This window comes from Lagopus muta, chromosome 8 (assembly GCF_023343835.1).
Source record: "Lagopus muta isolate bLagMut1 chromosome 8, bLagMut1 primary, whole genome shotgun sequence".
NCBI lineage: Eukaryota > Metazoa > Chordata > Aves > Galliformes > Phasianidae > Lagopus > Lagopus muta.
The window spans coordinates 35,041,263-35,058,712 of NC_064440.1; the positions used below are offsets into that span (position 1 = coordinate 35,041,263).

At 49.6% G+C, this 17,450-nt stretch overlaps 2 protein-coding genes across 46 annotated transcripts in view; one reads left to right on the top strand and one right to left on the bottom strand.

Moving 5' to 3' along the window:
* Positions 1-7,825, top strand: part of SH3BP4 (SH3 domain binding protein 4) — a 30,899-nt gene extending 23,074 nt beyond the window's left edge. For both annotated transcript variants that reach the window (XM_048954213.1, XM_048954211.1), the window contains exons 4-5: positions 6,872-7,060; positions 7,313-7,825. In XM_048954213.1, the coding sequence (XP_048810170.1) occupies positions 6,872-7,060; positions 7,313-7,537 (414 nt within the window). In that variant the 3' untranslated portion in view covers positions 7,538-7,825. The remainder of the gene's footprint in view (positions 1-6,871; positions 7,061-7,312) is intronic.
* A 5,729-nt stretch (positions 7,826-13,554) lies between these two features.
* LOC125697255 (UDP-glucuronosyltransferase 1A1-like) overlaps positions 13,555-17,450 on the bottom strand; it is an 85,554-nt gene continuing 81,658 nt past the window's right edge. For all 44 annotated transcript variants that reach the window (XM_048954243.1, XM_048954238.1, XM_048954234.1 and 41 more), the window contains 4 exons: positions 17,071-17,202; positions 16,733-16,820; positions 15,445-15,664; positions 13,555-14,573 (listed from right to left, as the gene is read on the bottom strand). In XM_048954243.1, coding sequence (XP_048810200.1) covers positions 14,276-14,573; positions 15,445-15,664; positions 16,733-16,820; positions 17,071-17,202 — 738 coding nt within the window. In that variant the 3' untranslated portion in view covers positions 13,555-14,275. The remainder of the gene's footprint in view (positions 14,574-15,444; positions 15,665-16,732; positions 16,821-17,070; positions 17,203-17,450) is intronic.

Consider the following 17,450-nt stretch of genomic DNA (forward strand, 5'->3'; position numbering starts at 1 on the left):
TTATATTGCCTCAAGTTTGTCAAACGTGCAGGAGAGGGGTTTTATGGCTGCTGTGAAGTGCTACATCTTCACAGTTATGAAACAACCCCAAATTGCTCTATAACAATGTCTGTTTGTCTTTACTCCTCCTTTCCTTGAGTGACAGCTAAACCAAGGGCAGCTCTGAATTAGGATGCTTTGTGTTCAGCTGTGGGTTGTGTTTGTAAATTGTCTGAAGTGCCTGGCTTGCCTCTGTCCTGAAAGGCTTCTGCAGGCATTTGGGGAAGTGCTGTCTGCAGGTTTTTCTAGGATGCTCTTCAGAAGTCTCTAGTGAGAAATTGTCTTCACGATAACAGCTTCTAGCATTTCATAGGAGGTGGGCCAAAGAAAATGCAGGACTTTGTGCTGAGAAGAGATTTGAGTTGCAGCATTTCATGTGTCTTGAAATGCCAGTTTAATTAAGAATAGCACAAGCTTTGCTTAGCAATGATGCAGGCAGGCAGTGGGGCAGGAACATGCAGCACACAGAAGGAAATTAGAGGTAGGCACATGGGTAAAGAGGACTGCAGCTAAATTAAGCTCTCCATGTCCCAACCTCTCTTAATAAAAATGGGGAAATGTCAGGATTGAGCAGTAGGTGTAAGGCATTATGAAGAGTATGGAGCCTTTCATTACTCATGGAAATTTTTTCAGGGGAGTTCATGGAAGGTGCCTTGTGGATGTACTTCCTCTGCCTAAGAGCACAGTACAATTAATAACTCTTTATAACAGGCCCTGTCTGAGTGTTGGTGTTACTGTGGAAAATGGGAAGATAGTTTCTAAAAGTCTGACTCATGCCTGCACTTAGGGTGAGCACCAGAGCTGCTCATGGAGGGCAAGGATGTCCAAATGCCATACTGCAGTCCCCAGGGGAGCATCCAAGCTGAAGGCCAATGGGCTGCAGTTACTGGAGGATGCTGCTCCTTCCCTCTGCTCTTCTTCCCACCTCAGCCTTGCCTTTTCCAGCTCCAAGCTGGGCTGCTGCCTGCTGATCTGAGGGAACACTGTGATGAAGAGGTCTGGTGTGATGGTGGGTTCCAGCAGCGTCTTCCAGCAGTCTCTAGCTTGGTGCAGGTGCTGGTTGGAATGAGCAACCGTTTGGGCAGCCCCAAATCACCTTGACTTTGAACCACGTAGGTTGGCACTGAGGTGAGAGGCCAAGGAGCTGCTGGGCTGCAAAACGTTTAGTTGGGTGGAGATGAGAGGAGAGCAGGGGTAACCTTGCTGCCTGGGTTTGTGATCTGTGGCCAGTGGGACAATGTTTTAGCTTTGGGTTTTGACAGGAGGCAAGCTGTAGGCCGTGTCGTCAACTCAGCTTCTCTTGAGGGAATCTTCTGGCCATTGTATGGCTTGTTTTTTGAGCTTCTGGGAGGCAGCTGCTGCAGCTGCACCGGGCTCTGGGGTAAGACCTGACTTTCTGGCTCACATCTCCAAGCTAAGCTTGGGGCGTCAGTTTGCTTCTCCAGTCACTGGGCCACTTGGGCTCATGATGCCTGGGATGCAGCCATGTCTTGTGCCATGTTTTGCCACAGCTCATCTAGCCTCAGCAATCCCTCCTCTGCTCTGGGGCTGGGTGGAGGTGGTAGCCAGGGCTGTGTCTGACCCTGTGGTTCCTCAGAAGGAGGCTTGGCACCTTTAATCATTCTGTGAGTAATGGGGTAAACTGTGTGCTCCTCTTGCTGAATGCTTCCTAGGGCTTTGTGCTGTTTGCTTTACTGGCTTGCTTTTCTTTTATCTATTCTCTTTGTCTCCAGGGGACAAAGACAGCCTGTAGGTCATGGAGAGGCTGTGCCAACCTAACTGTGGGGATGAAGAAAACATGAGGCTCTCTGGGGGCTCACAGACCTACTAACTCAAGAGGAGGGCTATAAGCTGCTGGAAAACATACTGCTCCCAAAGGGATGCATCTCATGCAGAGTCCCAGAGCGGGTTTTATTTTCCATGCTTGAATGGAGACATAATCCTGAATATTGGCTCTGTTTCCTATTCTGTGCCAGATCTTGCTGCGTCTGAGCCTGTTGGTGAAGGATGAGCCCTTCTCCTGATGGAAAACTGCTTCTAAACCCCTTGCTGCTGTCAAATGGTCCTTAGCTTACAACAAAACAAGAGTGAGATTGATTTTTAAAAAACCACAACAACTGTGTTTGGGGAATGACAGTTGAAAAGTAACTTATTTTGTTGCGTGTATGGCTAATTTTATTTGCAACAAGTGGTCTTGCTTTCTGCTGGTGAGATCTGTGTATTTCATGTTAAAGTTGACTGCCCCATCCCAGAGGGACTGTGGAGAGGGAAATGGTAAGGCTGCTTATCTCACATCGGTGTTGAGTACACAGGATTGCCATGGCAGAGCTATACACCGGTAGCCAAGCATGGAAAAGCCCTCTCATTGATGGCTAGTTAATAAATAATCTGTGATTACTTACTCTTTTCACCTAGCAAAAGCAGCAGTGTGTGAAGGTAACTGAGGGGAGCATTGCTCATGAGTTAGTCATCACATCAGAGAGAGAAACAGCTCTCCCCTCCCTCTGCCCATCAACCCAGGCAGCAAGCAGGTTGTCTCCTCGAAGCCTGTAGGCACTGCAGCCTGGATCTGCAATGATACACGAGCAGCCTAACAGACCTCTTGCAGCTGGGCAGACCTCTGTGGCTGCTTCTGAGGGGAAGAAATGCGTTTGCTCACTTCTCCATGGCAGGGCTTCAAGGTGACATGCTTTTCCCACACACACAGACAGCATCGCTGTGGTCGGTGGCTGCAGCCCAGCGTGCAGGTGCTAACTCCATCACATTTCCAAGCCTTTGGAGTCCCAGCAAATGCTGGGTGTTCGGGTGGTTTTGAAAATGTGAAGTCACATACCACAGTATAATCCTATGCACTTGGGTTGCCATATGAGAGCCATGCCAGGTTTCATTTGAGAAACTTGACCTAGCTTGGCATACAGTGGCTGCACTGCCTGGTCCTCTGGAGCTGGAGTGAAGCCTGCCATGAAAGACATCACTTCTTTCACTCTGCATTTTTTGATACGGTGTTTTGGTAGAGCCTTGCTCTTATCAGCCTTTCCAATATGACTGCACTTGTTAGCAGAGTGCTGCAGATCCTATAAGCATTTTCTTCTCCGGATAACTGGAGATGTGCTTCTGCTTGCTGTATTTATTGTGACTGCAGGTGTGTGAATGCTGCCTCTTTTCTACCAAGGTGGAGTGAATGCTGCGTCCTCATCCCTGGTGCTGGAGAGCCTGAGCACTGTGTTCCTGCTTGGATCTTGTGCTGCCGTGCCCGGGGCACACAAGCCCAACCTGCTTTTCTTCCCTCCCCTTAGCTCCTGCATCCTGAATTGAGCTGCTGGCAGTCCTGCTCTGAATTTGGGTCCTTGGTGAAAAGCAGGTCCCTCAAACAGAGGGCAGTGCTCCCACCGAGGCTCTGCCAAGCAGGCTGCTCAGTGCAGGGTGGTGGTAGAGCAGTGGCACAGGGCTGGCTGTGAACTTCCCTGCAGGCTCCTCGCTCTGCAGACAACATCAGATGACCTGCTTTTATTTGCTGGGGCTGAGAGGAAATCGTTGATGCCTTCCTGTTCCTTGGTGCGGGTATTTCAGAGTGCTGTACCTGATGCATTCTCATGCTTGGTTAATGGCACTCTGAACGTTGCTGCTGCTGTAACCACATCTTTGCCTCCCCAGCAGCTACCTTCAGCCCTTTCAGGCAGTGATTAATGCCTGATAACGCTTAGACCCTCCAGGGTGCTTTCTAATTTAAATGCTGTTTAAAAAATCATTAACTAATTTAAAAACTCCATTTCCATCACCGCTTCCTTCTGGGTCTCACGCTTGGCAGGCACGAGTGAACTTGGGGACACTTCCCACCTCTGGGGCAAAGAAGAAAGGCTTCACCCCATGGTTCAAGCAGATTTAGGGAGGGGACAACGCATCCACAGCTCACATGGTTGCTTATCCCATCTTGGCTTTATGATTATTGAACTGGGGTGGGGAGGCATAAAGGGGTGCACAGGAATCACAGCTTTTCAACCCCATCGTTTGCTCCTTCCCTGTCTGTGTGCTGCACTCCACCCAGGGCTCCCTGCTGCTTGTTTGCCTCGATGCTGTTTGCTGTGATTAGAGGACTGGAAATGGGCTTCTGCATTTCAGAGCCGGGATGCAAATTCATCCTCCCCTGGATGTGTTTTAAAGTGGAGGCTCTTCTGCTTTGAACTGGAATTTGAATATCAAACCATCTCCTTTGCTGTGCCGCACTGCTCTGCTGGTGGAGCGGGCTTGGGGCCTCTCTGAGGTTAATAAATGCACCCGAGGAGGATGGAGAGAAGCTGTAGCATAATCCCAAAAGCGCCTGCTGGAGGATTACATCTGCTGAGAGCCCTGCTAATCCCAGCTGGGCAGCAAGGGCTTGCAGGGAGCCCAGTGCCTGCTATGCTTTGGCTGCTTATTCCATCACCTCCTGGCTGCCCCATGTTTCCCTCAGCTCACCTGGGGCTCCCTTTGCAGATTGAGCCTTCCCTGGAGGCAAAGTGAAGGTGCCTGCTTATTAGTAGGCTTCAGAGTGAACGTGCTGAGCCGAGGGGAGCAGAATTATCTCTTCCAAAGCTGTGGCTTCAAGTGATTGTACCACTCGTAGCACGGGACTCTGCTAAATGACGCCTCTCTGCTGTTACTCCTTTTTCCTGTGTTCATTGGGAAGCAGGGTGTGTTTCTCCCAAGTGCTCTTATCCCTGGGAAATAGATCATGTGTGACCAGGAAAGGACAGGGTGCCTCTGCACCGTCCGCCTGATTCAGAACAGTTCACGCTTGCTGACTGCTGGACTCAGGGAGAAGACCGTGGGCCATAATCCTAAATCTGTGCTTCTTAGGACCACCTGAAGCCTTCACTTCCAGAGCAAAGGGCCCTGAGCCTGTTGACTGTGTGGTGAGATAACATTGCTGAGAGCTGGATGTGGAGTGCTCTGCACAGTTATGAATATGGCACAGATGCGAGATCTGAACGCTTCTCAATGCCCAAGAAAAATATAATGCTTTTTTGAAATGTATTTTGCTTGCTTAACGAGAGGGTTTATTATTTCTACTTCTAATGCAGGAAACCAGTGTAAGCACTTTGTAGAAGCAAATGCTGGTCAGAAGCAGTAATTAGATTCAAGCCCAGCTTTGCTTTGTGTAAGCTGGGAACAGATAAGGGAATCAACATATATTTGCTTTGCAAATTGCTGGAGTGGTTTCAGATGTTACTGTCTTCCCCAGCTGTTTGTTACTGTCCCCCTGATAAACAGTCTCTGAGAGGATTTAACCCCTCTTCTTCTTCAGAGCTGCCTGTGTGCAGAGCCCCGGGTCAGGGCAGGACGTGGTGACCCACAGCCCTGCTGCAGGGATGGCAGCAGAGGGACAGGAAGGAACTTGGGGGGCAGTGGTTCCATCCTCTTGCTTGCCTGCTGGGCATCCTTCTGCCTGAAAACCAGTCTTGCTCAAACGTGTGTGCTCTGAATATGTTGGGAATTAGCAGGAGGGAGCAGGTGGTTCTGGCCCTTTTTGGACCACTGAGGGCTTTTCTCCAGGTCCCTGATTGCTGTAATAACCTCCCCACGCTGCTGTGACGTTGGTGTTGTTTCCAATGGGAATGCTGGAGCCAGCACAGCATGCTCCTTGGAAACTCACAGCAGCATCGATGGGGGTTGTCCTCTTTATCACCAAGCTGTGGTTTGCATTTGCTCAAGTGAGCTCCCCTGCTGAGATGCTGAGCGATGCCCTTGGTGCTCAGCTGTCCTGGAGCTGCAGTCCTCATTCTGCTGTCCTTGCAGCTCTGGCAGTAAGCAAACAAGAGGGTGCTCAAGAAAAAAAGAAAGGCAGCAGCTAGCAAATCTGTCTCTTCGTTGTAGTGTGTGATGAACCTGCTGAGCTGCTGCTGCAGTCCACACTGGGGCGGGCAGGATGGAGGGAGATGGATGATTAAGTGATGATTAAACCTTTCTGGGTGGTAAACTGCCCCTCAGGGCATCTTGGGATTGTTTGCATTGTTTCAGTGTTGCTTCAAAAAACCCATAAAAATAAAAGGGTTCTTGTTCCATAACACAGAACGTGTTTCCATAAACACTGGAGGTCTGTAGAGGGGTTTGTCCGGGGACAGGGCTTGTTCCTGAGGCTCTCATTATGCTTTCCACTTGGCTGTGGCACATGGTGAGGGATGCCTCGTCCTTCCTGCTCGGCTGTGGAGGGATGCTGGTTCTGTTGATCCTCTGATAATCACCATTTAAATGGTTCCTTTCCATGGGTTTTCCCTGTTGCAACTTGCTTTGTGTTTTGAACAGAGTTTTACCTGCTCTGTCCTTTATTCCTGGCTGAATTATTGGTAGGTAGAGAACACACTGCTGTCAGTCTCCCTAACAAGCATTTTCTCTTCTCCATCTTGTTCTGAGGCTGCTCTCCAGGCCTTGTCCCCAAATGTCCTCCTGGCCTGTGCCCACCGGGTGCTCGATGCAGGTCGTGGATGCTCATGCTGGTTGTGCCACTGGACAGTGCTCCTCTGGGCTGGGGGTACAAGCAGCGCAGAGTACAGAGGGTTCATTGTCTTGATTAAAGGCTTTAGGATGCTTTAAACTGCTTATGTGGCTCCTGAACATCTTGAGCCTACACCATAAAGCCGTGGTGGGCAACCCCAGCTGCACGCCTGGTTGAACAGGGGTAGAGCACTTGGTTCAGTTAGTGGCGTGGCTCTTCTGTCCTGCCCACTGGCCTGATTTCACCAGTTGTTGCCAGAAAGGAGGCAGGAGGGTTTTGTGGTGGTTTTTCAGGGACATCCCCACCCGATTCGGGCCCACCCTGACTCCGTCTTCCTTGTTTTTCCTAATGATCCCGCAGGCCTTGCTGAAGATGGACTGCCAAGGGCTGGTGGTCAGGCTGATCCAGGACTTTGTGCTGCTCACCACGGCCGTGGAGGTGGCCCAGCGCTGGAGGGAGCTCGCTGAGAAGCTCGCCAAGGTCTCCAAGCAGCAGATGGACGCCTACGAGGCCCCGCACCGCGACAAGAGCGGGGTGGTGGACAGTGAGGTGAGGGCAGACCAGCCTTCGTCCTTTGGGATTTTCCCAAGCTTGTTTTTGCTTGTGCAAACCTGTGCTCCTAGGGAATGAGGAGTTGGGTGTGATGGGGGGACGGGGGGAAACGTGGGGACGTTTTCACCCACAGTGCATTTGTTCTCGGATCAAAAGGCATTGAGGATGGTAGCACTCATTGGATGCTGAATGCTGGGCATGGGCTGAGCTTCACGTTCAGCTCTTCTCTTCCCACCCTCTGTCCCACAGGCCATGTGGAAGCCTGCGTATGACTTCCTCCTCACCTGGAGCAGCCAGATGGGCGACAGCTACCGGGATGTGATTCAGGAGCTGCACACAGGGCTGGACAAGATGAAGAACCCCATCACCAAGCGTTGGAAGCATCTCACCGGCACCCTCATCCTCGTCAACTCCTTGGACCTGCTCCGGGCAGCTGCATTCAGCCCACAAGACCACGAGGATTTTGCCATCTAGCGCGGCTCCTTGCAGCCATGTTTTCATCCACGTCTCATTTATTGGTGGTATCCGTATTTTTCTGTGCTTTTTTCCCTTTTTTTTTTTTAAACAGTTGATATAAACAGAACAAGCGGGGATTGCTCTCCCCAGGTTTAAAGAGGCCAAAGTTTGCAAGTTCTCAGCAGGACTGGAAATGAGCAGGAGACGACCCTCCTCTTGGTGGGAAGGCATCCAGAAGGGATGGCTTTTCATATGGAATCGATACCACTTCAACTGTTCCTTACTCAGACACTTAAAAGGAGCCTGGGGGGGGGGGGGAGGGATCACAAAAGAGAATCCTTTTTTTTTTTTTAGGCATTTACAAATAAAAAGTCTAATTTTTGTAACGAGCAGCAAAGGTTGTAACCACTTTGGGGGGAAGCTGTTGCTGTTTTGTATGTTGTAGAGACTGCTTTTAAATTATCATTTTTGAGATGAACGCGAGCGATGTAAATACGTATTTAAGACGAAGCACAGCAGTGTCCCAGTGGTTTTGGTAAACTCCCACAGTGCAGACTGACTGCAGAGCACTGTGTGAATTTGGGGTGTCTTCAGCCCTGCTGGCAACTTAAATCAGAAAGGAGCTTTTATTCCTCCCATCTTACAGGACATATCACCTGTTTAGTTGTTTTTGTTTGTTTTCTTTTTAAAATGTATCTGCAAACGTGCATTTTGTCATCTGTGGGTAGGGAGGTGCTCGTGCCATGTTCACAGATGCACGGGTACCATTTCTAACCATGGGAAGGGATGCTGCCCCTGGCTCTTGGAGCTGGGTGCTGCCCACCGTGTCTGGAAGAAGCTGGAAGTTGGGGGCTCGGCACAGCCCTGCTCTTTGCTGCCCGTGGTGGTGAGAGTGGGTCACTCTGCCATTGCAGCAAAGTGCTTGGGCATGATCCTCCTAACTTGAAATCCATTCCAGAGCTCAGCGGAGATGTTTCAGACGTGTCTGGTGTCCTCATACTCATTGCCATTGATTTCTGAGGGCTTTGAATGGGGCTGTTTGAGGCTCCCAAACTCCAGCTGAACTTGTAAATGTCTTTTGCAATGACACTGGTGCCATTGAGCTGAATATTTATGGTACCAAGTGCCCCGTTCTTTCCCCTCGTGTTTTATAGCTGCCTCTTTTGGATTACCTCCCCTCTTCCTTCTGCTCCTCAGCTTTGAAATATTTTACATGGGAGGGGAATATTTTTGCACAGAAACATTATTTTAGGTGCAAAGTCTCTTTATAGCGAGGAAGACGGATTGTTAAGGTTGATTTTCTTTCAGGTTGAACCAGAAAAACAGAAAGAGTGGGGAAGGCATCTTTGACAAACGCAGTAGAAGCACACAAGAGCGGCTGCTGTGGCCAACAGGCTGGGCTCTCAGCAGCCAGGAGCAAGAGGTGGTGACACTTAAGCTTGATTTCTTCTCTTGGGAGGCTGCAGGTGATATAAGCTCCCTGGAAGAGCCAGGTGTGGGGCACTGCCCATGGATTTGCAGGTGCAGGTGGCGAGTGGGCATCTGATGGTGCTGGCAGCCTCGGGAGGGAATGTCTTCCCACAGCTTCACTGCTTTACATCCTCTTTTCAAAGCGACACCCCCAGAAGCAGTCTCCCCTCACAGGACCCCACCAGAAATAATTAGCACCTTAATTTCTCCTCAGGGGCTTTAAGGAGTTTCCTATGCAACGCGGCGTAGCACAGAAATAAATGTGGTCTGCCAGCACCTGGGCCCGTGATGCATTTGCTTTCTCTTTACAAGAGCAGGGCACTGTAAGAGCACATTTTCCTCACACCAAGCAAAACCAAATCTCCAATGCAATAAGGAGCAGCTCCTGCAAGAGAGATCCAGCCTGTGCCAGCACGGCTTTGGGCTGTTCAGAGCAGCCAAGGGCAGCCCCAGCCCTCGTAGGCAGTTTTACTCTCTGGTGACTCCAAGATGGGGACGTCCCTAAAGGATTTCAGTTTATTTTTTTTGCCCTCCCCTTGGTCTCTCTAACTACCTCAGGTACTCTATACCCAGCTTAACATTTCAGCGGCGACACGAAGCTTGCTGTGCTCAGCTCCCCGACTGCTGTGAGCCGCGGTGAAACGCTCAGCACGTTTTGGGGTGACCACTGTGTTGCTTTGTCCCTCCTTCAGTCAGAAATCCCAGCTCTCCTCACCTGCTGGGGCTGGGCTACGTCTTTCAGATGCCTTCTGCCCGCTGTCTGGAGAGCCCGTCTGGAACTGCGCCTGGGCTTTGCATCGTGACCGCAGTTGGTGCAGTAACTGGTTATTGTACTTACATTTAATGTTCCTTTTTAAAAAAAATAATAATAATTTTTTTGGAGAAAAATATTCCTATTAAAGCTGTTGCTATTGCAGTGCTACCGAGTGGATTTCGTCTGCTGGTGGGTGGGTTTAAGGCAGTGGGCATCAGGAGGCTTTTGTCAATCCCACAGGCTGATGCCCAGGCCGTGTGGCCTTGGGCTCGCAGCACAGACCGTCAGTTGTGGTGCTCTCAGTAGGAACTGAATTCCAATTTCAGACCATGAAAGTGGGTTATTCAGATATCTGCCTCTGGCTGTGGCTTCGGCTTGCCAGTGGTGAAAAAAAAAGACATTGGTTTGATTTAATCCCTGGCAAAACGCATCCCATGGTGCAGCACAGGGTGGCACAGCTGGGTTGCTGGGCCAGGGCCACTACGGCTCCTGGTTATGAATGATCATTCTTAAGTAGCCTGGACCTAATAGGAGCAATTCTCCATTAGTTACTTCTCTGATGTCTGACTCCCTCTAATATTTTATCTGCAAGTAAATGATTGGTCTTCTTTTTCTGTGTCCAACCAAGGGAATGACCTCCTTCAGCACAGCCCCCTTGGCAATGCATTTGCAGCATTTCAAGCCATTGGAATAGGATGATATCTCACATCAGCTCAGCTCAGCTTGCCATTAAATGGCTGAAAGAGATATGTCAGAATGGGGAGGGAGGGAGGTCACCCCTGGGTTATCAGTGTCTGGACAGAAATCTGCAGTATCAGTGATTCTTGCTTTGTCCTCCCCGGCTCTCAGTGTCTGGACACCCAGTGCAGTCTGCAATGAAAATGAGAAACTGTGATGAAAGAGCCAGGAGGTCTCTGGGCATCTGTTTTTATCCCTGGAAATCCCTGCTGAAAATCAATTGTTCTGCTTCCTTCGTAGCTCTCAGCTGAATGCTGGTGGTGGATTATCGGCTGTCAGGACACCCAAATCTTGCAATATGAGGTCACGAGTGGTTAGAGAAATTGATTAAAGGACGACTCCTAGGTGTTTGCCTCGCTGGCAGGTTTCTTTTGGCACCAGAAAACCATAATTCCCAGTGGGTTTGCCCTCCTCTGATAGACAGACCCCCCCTGACCAAGTGGAGGCTGTGTAGAGCCGTACCGTGGCAGGAGAGCCAGCAAAACAACTTCGATGAAGACCTCACTGCCCCTGCTGCTCAGCTTTGGGAGAATCCCAGGCACAGCCAGCGTGTGAATCTTCTGCATTTGGGTCTTCTGGTCCTTTGGGTCTTTGGGGACGTGGTTAATGAGCACAGTGGTGGCGAGTTGGTGATTGGACTGCATGACCTCAGAGCTCTTTTCCAACCTCAATGAATCTATGACCCTTATAACCTCTTCACCTTAATAACCCAAGTCAGCTTCATCTGGCCTGAGCCCTCATAGAACATGAGCAAGGTGGCTGCAAGAGGAGGTTGTTGCCCCTGGAGACAGCTCCCAGCACACATCTGTGGCATCACCACTCATCTTTTGGCCACAAAAGCCCTTTATTTGGTAATGCTCTTTTCACAGCTTCTTCCTTGGGCTGGGATCACAGACTTCCAGCAATAAATGGTACTTTTAGACTCTTGTATTACGTTTTCCCAAAGGCCACGTGCAAGGGAGCCAGGCCCAAAGAGAGCCCATCTCCACGGACTGACTGACAGTTCTGCACTGGATGGCAGATGGCTGATGTAGGGTGGGGATACCCTGCTATCTGTGGTGAGAAGAAAGGAGCCTCTGGCTGGAGGGATGAACATGTTATTTTTTCACAATAAGGGCAGTGAGACTCTGGCACAGGTTACCCATAGGTGTGGTGGAAGCCCCATCCCTGGAGACATCGTATCGTCAGCAGCCTCCAGGGGGTAATTAACCTTGGGTTTCTTCCCCGCTTTAACTGCCCCTTGCTGAACGTTAATTAAACCTCACAGCCATCACTTCACTAGGTCTCGCTGGTTGAAGTGAGTTGCTGGGATGTGGTTGGGTCCCTGCTGGGAGGGCTGCTGGGTGACAGACACGGCGTGCTTTGATCTACCCCAAAAAGCAGACTGTGCCCATGACAGCCTAGACTGGAGGTATTTTGGGGAAGGATCTGCCAGTCCTGTTTGTTTGGTCCGGCTTGTGAAGGAGGTTATGCAGGAAGTGAGTCAGCCAATATCTGCTGGGAGATTTGGGATTTGATGATGCCCGTGCTGATGGCTTGCTTTTATCATCCTAAGCAATCAGATCTGGCGTATGAAACCATTCTTCTGTCCTTAATGGAAATGGAATTGATGCTGGGAGCGCCTCCTGCCGCCTAGCAAATCCCATGCCAGCACTCTTCCAACCCGGTGGGTGTGAGCTGTGCCTGGCCTCTGACACCCCCTGTGCGCAGAGGGAGTGTGGTCTGGGAAAAAGGGGCCTCCTTTTGGAAATACTGGTGTCGCGGCTGGCTGTGGCAGCAGGGAAAAGCCTGGGGATGGGATTTCATCTCGTAAAGCTGGGGTGGGACGGCATCCTCCCACCGCAAGCTGCTGTGACCCCTAGAGCCCTGCCATGCGCAAGGCAAAGAGGCTCTCACCCACGTTTTCAGCAGCTCCCTTCCACCTCAAAAGATTCTGTGATCCTATACTGCACTCAGTTAAAGGGCAGCAAGCTCATCCTGGCGCAGCTCTTCTTTTGAGGAGCAACGGGAAAGCCGCAGCATCCCTGCCTCCCCGCCCCGAGCCGCCCGTACCGCCGCTCGGGTTTTGCCCGGCAGCGATGCGGTGGCGCCCTCTGCTGGACACAGCCGGAACACCACGCAGTGCGGCACCGCGGCTGGGTCCCCGGTAGCGCCGCCTGCTCTCTCCTTCTCTCCCTTCTGCACAGCGGTCTGCCAGGCTGCCAACCGAAAAAATCAGCTCCCTAGAGCCGAGTGGGATTTTTAGCTTGGTTTGTTTGTTGTTGTTGTTGTTGTTATTTGCATTTGAGGCTTTGGCTCTTTTTCTCTCCTTATTTCTCCATTGGCCAAAGGTGGTGCCCAGCCATTAGGGTGGGTCTGGAGATCTCCAAGGAGGAGACCTCACAGCCTCGCCCAGCCATTTCTTGCTGTTCTAGTTGATATTCAGTGCTGTGATGAGCAGCACAAGGTGTCTCTGGACCTCACGTCACTGAGTAGCACTGCACAGAAGTGCTGCTGTCACCCAGAGCTGCAGGGACAGCCAGAGCTGTCACTTCATGGACATGGGGAGCTGTGGAAGCTGTGAATGGGAAGCAAGCCAGCTCTCGTGCCCTGTTGGAACTCCCTTCCCATGTCCCAAGGAAAAGATTCCTTGTATTCACTGAGTGATGAAATGATAATAGTGAGAAGCAGCTTTTGAGCACTCCATCTTTGCTGCCCAGAGGGATAGCAGAATTGCAGGGCTTGGAAAGGACCTCTAGAGATGGTTCAGTCCAACCCCCATCAAGTTGGCTTGGCTATAGACTATCCATCTTTGCTGCCCAGTTCCAAATACATCAGCCACAGGGCACTTTTATGCTCATGGCACATTTATATAGCGAAGGGTTCATAAAGCACCTGTGCTCCCCCAGTTGATGAGAGAGGGCATCCAACCCCACCATCCTTTGGACCCAAGCTGGCAGGCTGTCCCCAGCATGACTCCGGCGCCTTTCACTGAGTGCATCACACACTGCTGCACTGAATCATTCCTTCCTCCAGCTCTCTCCATGTGTGGTGAGTGCCCCCACCTCCCTCGAGTCAGAAAACACAAGAGCCATTACTGTATTGGGGATTTATTTGAAGGACTGAGGGTTGGGTTTTTCCCTTAACATCATTTACAGAGCATCAATCAGATAGTTTTTAAAAACTGCTTCCAAAGGTCACACTGCCCAACTGGCGAGCTCCAGAGACGGATCTCTGCCCGATGGGAAACTTGGTGAAACACCAGTGGCTTTACAACCACTTCCATGCTGAAGTGTGGCTCGAGCCCAGGTATTGTAAACACACACAAAGCCTACGTAAGATGTGCAGCTAGCTTGGCTTATGTGACATACAATGTCAGATTATAACATTTGCCTCTTCTATAGCAACAGCTGTACAAAGATTTCAAAGCGGTTCCATCTTACACGGTAGAGCAAATGGTGCTCACAGAGCCCTCAGAGCAAAGGCACATGAAAGCCCATATTTCTCCATTACATAAGGAGGTTAAAAAAAAATGCGACCACGAGGCCTCTGTACATCAAGAAGTGGAAGCCAGGCACCTTGGACTTCGCACTGATATCTTCCCAAGTGACTGAAGCACTACTGTACAAATTATTTTAACAACTAATTCTTAATTAAAGACAAAAAATATCAATGAAACAACACTTGGTGTTAGTCTAAGGGAATTAAATTATTTCTTGATTGAAAGCTAGTAATTATTTTAGTGAAATTTAAGGTGTTTTCTGATCCTTGAGGTCTGGAGCAGAGGTCTCGCCTCCCATCAGTGTTTTCATCTGCTAGTGGGTCTTTGATTTCCCTGATTTGCTTTTTCTCCCCTTCTTAAAGCAGCACCTGCGGCAGCAGAACATGCAGCACTTCACAGAAATGAAGAGGATGAGGAGGACCACAGCCAGGAGGAAGGCAAAGACGTCCAGAGAGTGATACTGGATCCAGTTCAGGTCATGGGCAGCAGGGCGCAGGTGTGGGGCCCCTTTGTGTTTCATGACAAACTCTACCCAGTGCACAGCCAGGTCCAGAGGGTGGATGGGCCTGTCAAGGTGAAGCTCTGAGAGACGCTGGATGTTCTCTTTGTACCTGCCAAGACAAGGCGTTGGCTGTGTTCAGTGACTTGTGCTGCTGGGACTCACTCCCCGGAGAAAAAAGGATCATAGAATCATTCAGGCTGGAGAAGCCCACAGATATCACCACCCCGTGCCCACCATGCCCGCTGACCATTCCCTCAGTGCCACTTTTCCAGTTCTTTAACACCCACAGGACTGCTGACCCCACCACCTTCATGGGCAGCCGTGCTGCTGCATCACCGCTCCTCCTGAGAAGCAACATTTCCTGACACCGTGGAATCATGGAATTGCTCAGGTTGGAAAAGACCTTAAAGATCATCAGGTCCAACCACAACCTAAGCATACTACCCAAAATCTAAGAACTCAAAAACTTCCTTCGGAAGGATGCAGTGTCAGTTGTCTGAGAGCCCGCTAGGGGCTCCTCCACATTTTTCCTGCCACCTCCACCACGAGAGAAGTAAAATAGTAAAGTTATGAGCCTTGAAAAGTGCTGCTTTCAATGCTAAACAAAGGAGAAAAGGTAACAGAAAAAGAAGTAGAAAAGCTTAGTTTCAGCTGTCAGCAAAATCTCCTGTTATCTTTCGTCATCTCAATATCTTTTGTCAGCTTTATTTCTTCCAGTACACTTGCACTCCATCTATTCTGACGCCTGCATCCTCTCAGATCAGGCTGTTCTCATCACCTAAAGACTGCAATCTCAGACGCAAGAAGGATGGTGCTGGTACAGGGGTGGGACAAGGTTAATCCAGGGCAAATGATGCCTTCTCAGCAACGGAGCTGACGTAAGAAGGGATATAAGAACAGATTAGTATTGTGTTAAACTGGAAGTCAGAGTGCTGGCGTTATACAGCAGTAGAAAGAAAAAGTGCATATGAATTACTAACTTTTTATCATTGATAACTGCTTTCAGGGCATCGGATATGTCTTTCGAAGTCATTTCTAGTATATTCAGTGTCAATCCTGCTCCCCGTGACTCCACTCGTTTCGCATTGTCCATCTGGTCTCCAAATAAAGGCATTAACACCATTGGCACTGCATTGCATATGCCCTCATAAATACCGTGTGAGCCTCCATGGGTAATGAAGGCACGAGTCTTAGGGTGAGCTGTGGAAGAAAGAGAGATCTGTTATGTCATGGTTACACACACCTAGGAAAAATATATTAAAGAAAAATGCCATTCTTAGGTGTACATTAAGAACTTTAGGCTGTCATAAGCATTGTTACTTATGGGCAAACAATATAGCAGAGAACGGGACGTTATGGAACTATGGATTGTAGAGCTCCATCTTGGTTTGGGTAATCTCTGAAAAGCCCCTTAAGATCCTCCACAGCTTCTCAGGTGTTAGGACAAAATCACAACCAGTGAAACTTAAAAAGCAAAGTCATTGCTTTCTCTTTTACCATGTCTTCCATTTGCACGTCTCCCACAGCAGAGCCATATTGTCACGCCAAGTACAGCAGAAGTGCTGCCACAGCTTGAAGCAGTGATTGAGCACCTGGTGGAAGGCAGGGCAACCCAGGGGCGCTCAGGTGCATGCATTGTATCTGATTGGAAAGGATGGAGCCAGGATCCACCCCTTCCCAGACCTCATTAAGGGCTGGCTGTGGGATCCCTTATTGGAGATCCCTGCCTACTGGTCACCCAAAAGTAAGCAGTTTTTCTTCTTTTGTTTCTGCCTCCATGGTTGCTGCATTTGAGTTTGCTCTAATTTGCTACAGCCTAGTACTGTCCCTCTCTGCTATTATTGCTGTACTTCCCATCACATTACAACATTTCACCAAAAAAATGCACTCCTGGCAATAACATGCACAATATGACCCCCTTTAAAAGTGTGAGAAGCTGCCTGGAATTGCTTGCTTGAGAAATTGAAACTCCCCCTTCAGTCCAGGAGACGACAACAGGGCAGGAAAGCATAGCTGAGTGTTGAGACTGGATAATCAGAGACAAAACCTCCCCCCATACTTTACAATACCATAATTGAGAGTTGCAACACCTTTCCAAACAGTAAGGTGATCTTGAAATTACAGTTAGAGAAGTTTCTAAAAGGTGAATTCTGTTTCAGACAGACCCGCAATGATAGAGTCAGCAGAGATGCTGGTAATGGGGCCTTGAAACTATGTGATGGAATTGAAAGCAACAAGATGGTATAACCCCAGGCATCTCAGACCTACCTAGGAGGTCATTCTGTGGCAGCCACTTGACAAGCTTCACGTTCTTTGGCAGGTTGGGGGGTGCCTCTCCTGTGTATCGCCACAGAACCTTTGGAGGGCAATAAAGACAGTGTCAGTTCTCAACAAGCACACTCACACCGCTCCTCTGCTGGTTTGGAAAGCACAGCTAACAGCGTCTCTGTGCAAAACCTCTTTTGCCAACAACAGGGATGATGTTCTCTCTGACACTTGGGGAGCAGGAGAAAGAAGGGAGGGCTGAGCAATCCAGGAGCCAAAGATAATGTACTATATCTGAACACAGCATTGAATGTGCTGGAAGGAGGAAAGGGGTACTGTACCGTTTGAGGGACTGATCCCAAGGCATCTGCAATTTCCATGGCTTTCTTCATGGGGATCTCGGAGACCATGGAGCCCAGCGAGAAGACAACAATACCGTGTTCCCCAGAAGCATTTACAATGGCTTCGAATTCCTGCCAACACAAAGCACATCCTCAGTCAAAATCCCTATTATGTCACAGGTGGCAACTTCTGTCACGCTTCCATGGAGGAAAAAAAAAACAAGGATGCAGGTGGTTGAATGAAGGTATGCAGGGGTGTGAATGTTTGCAGAAATGGAGCCCGAACCAAGGTTTGGAATGGATATGAGGGGAGGGGGAAAAGATTGTAAAACACTTGTGCAGCTCAAAGACATCAGTTTCTGTGCAATAAGAAAGATAAT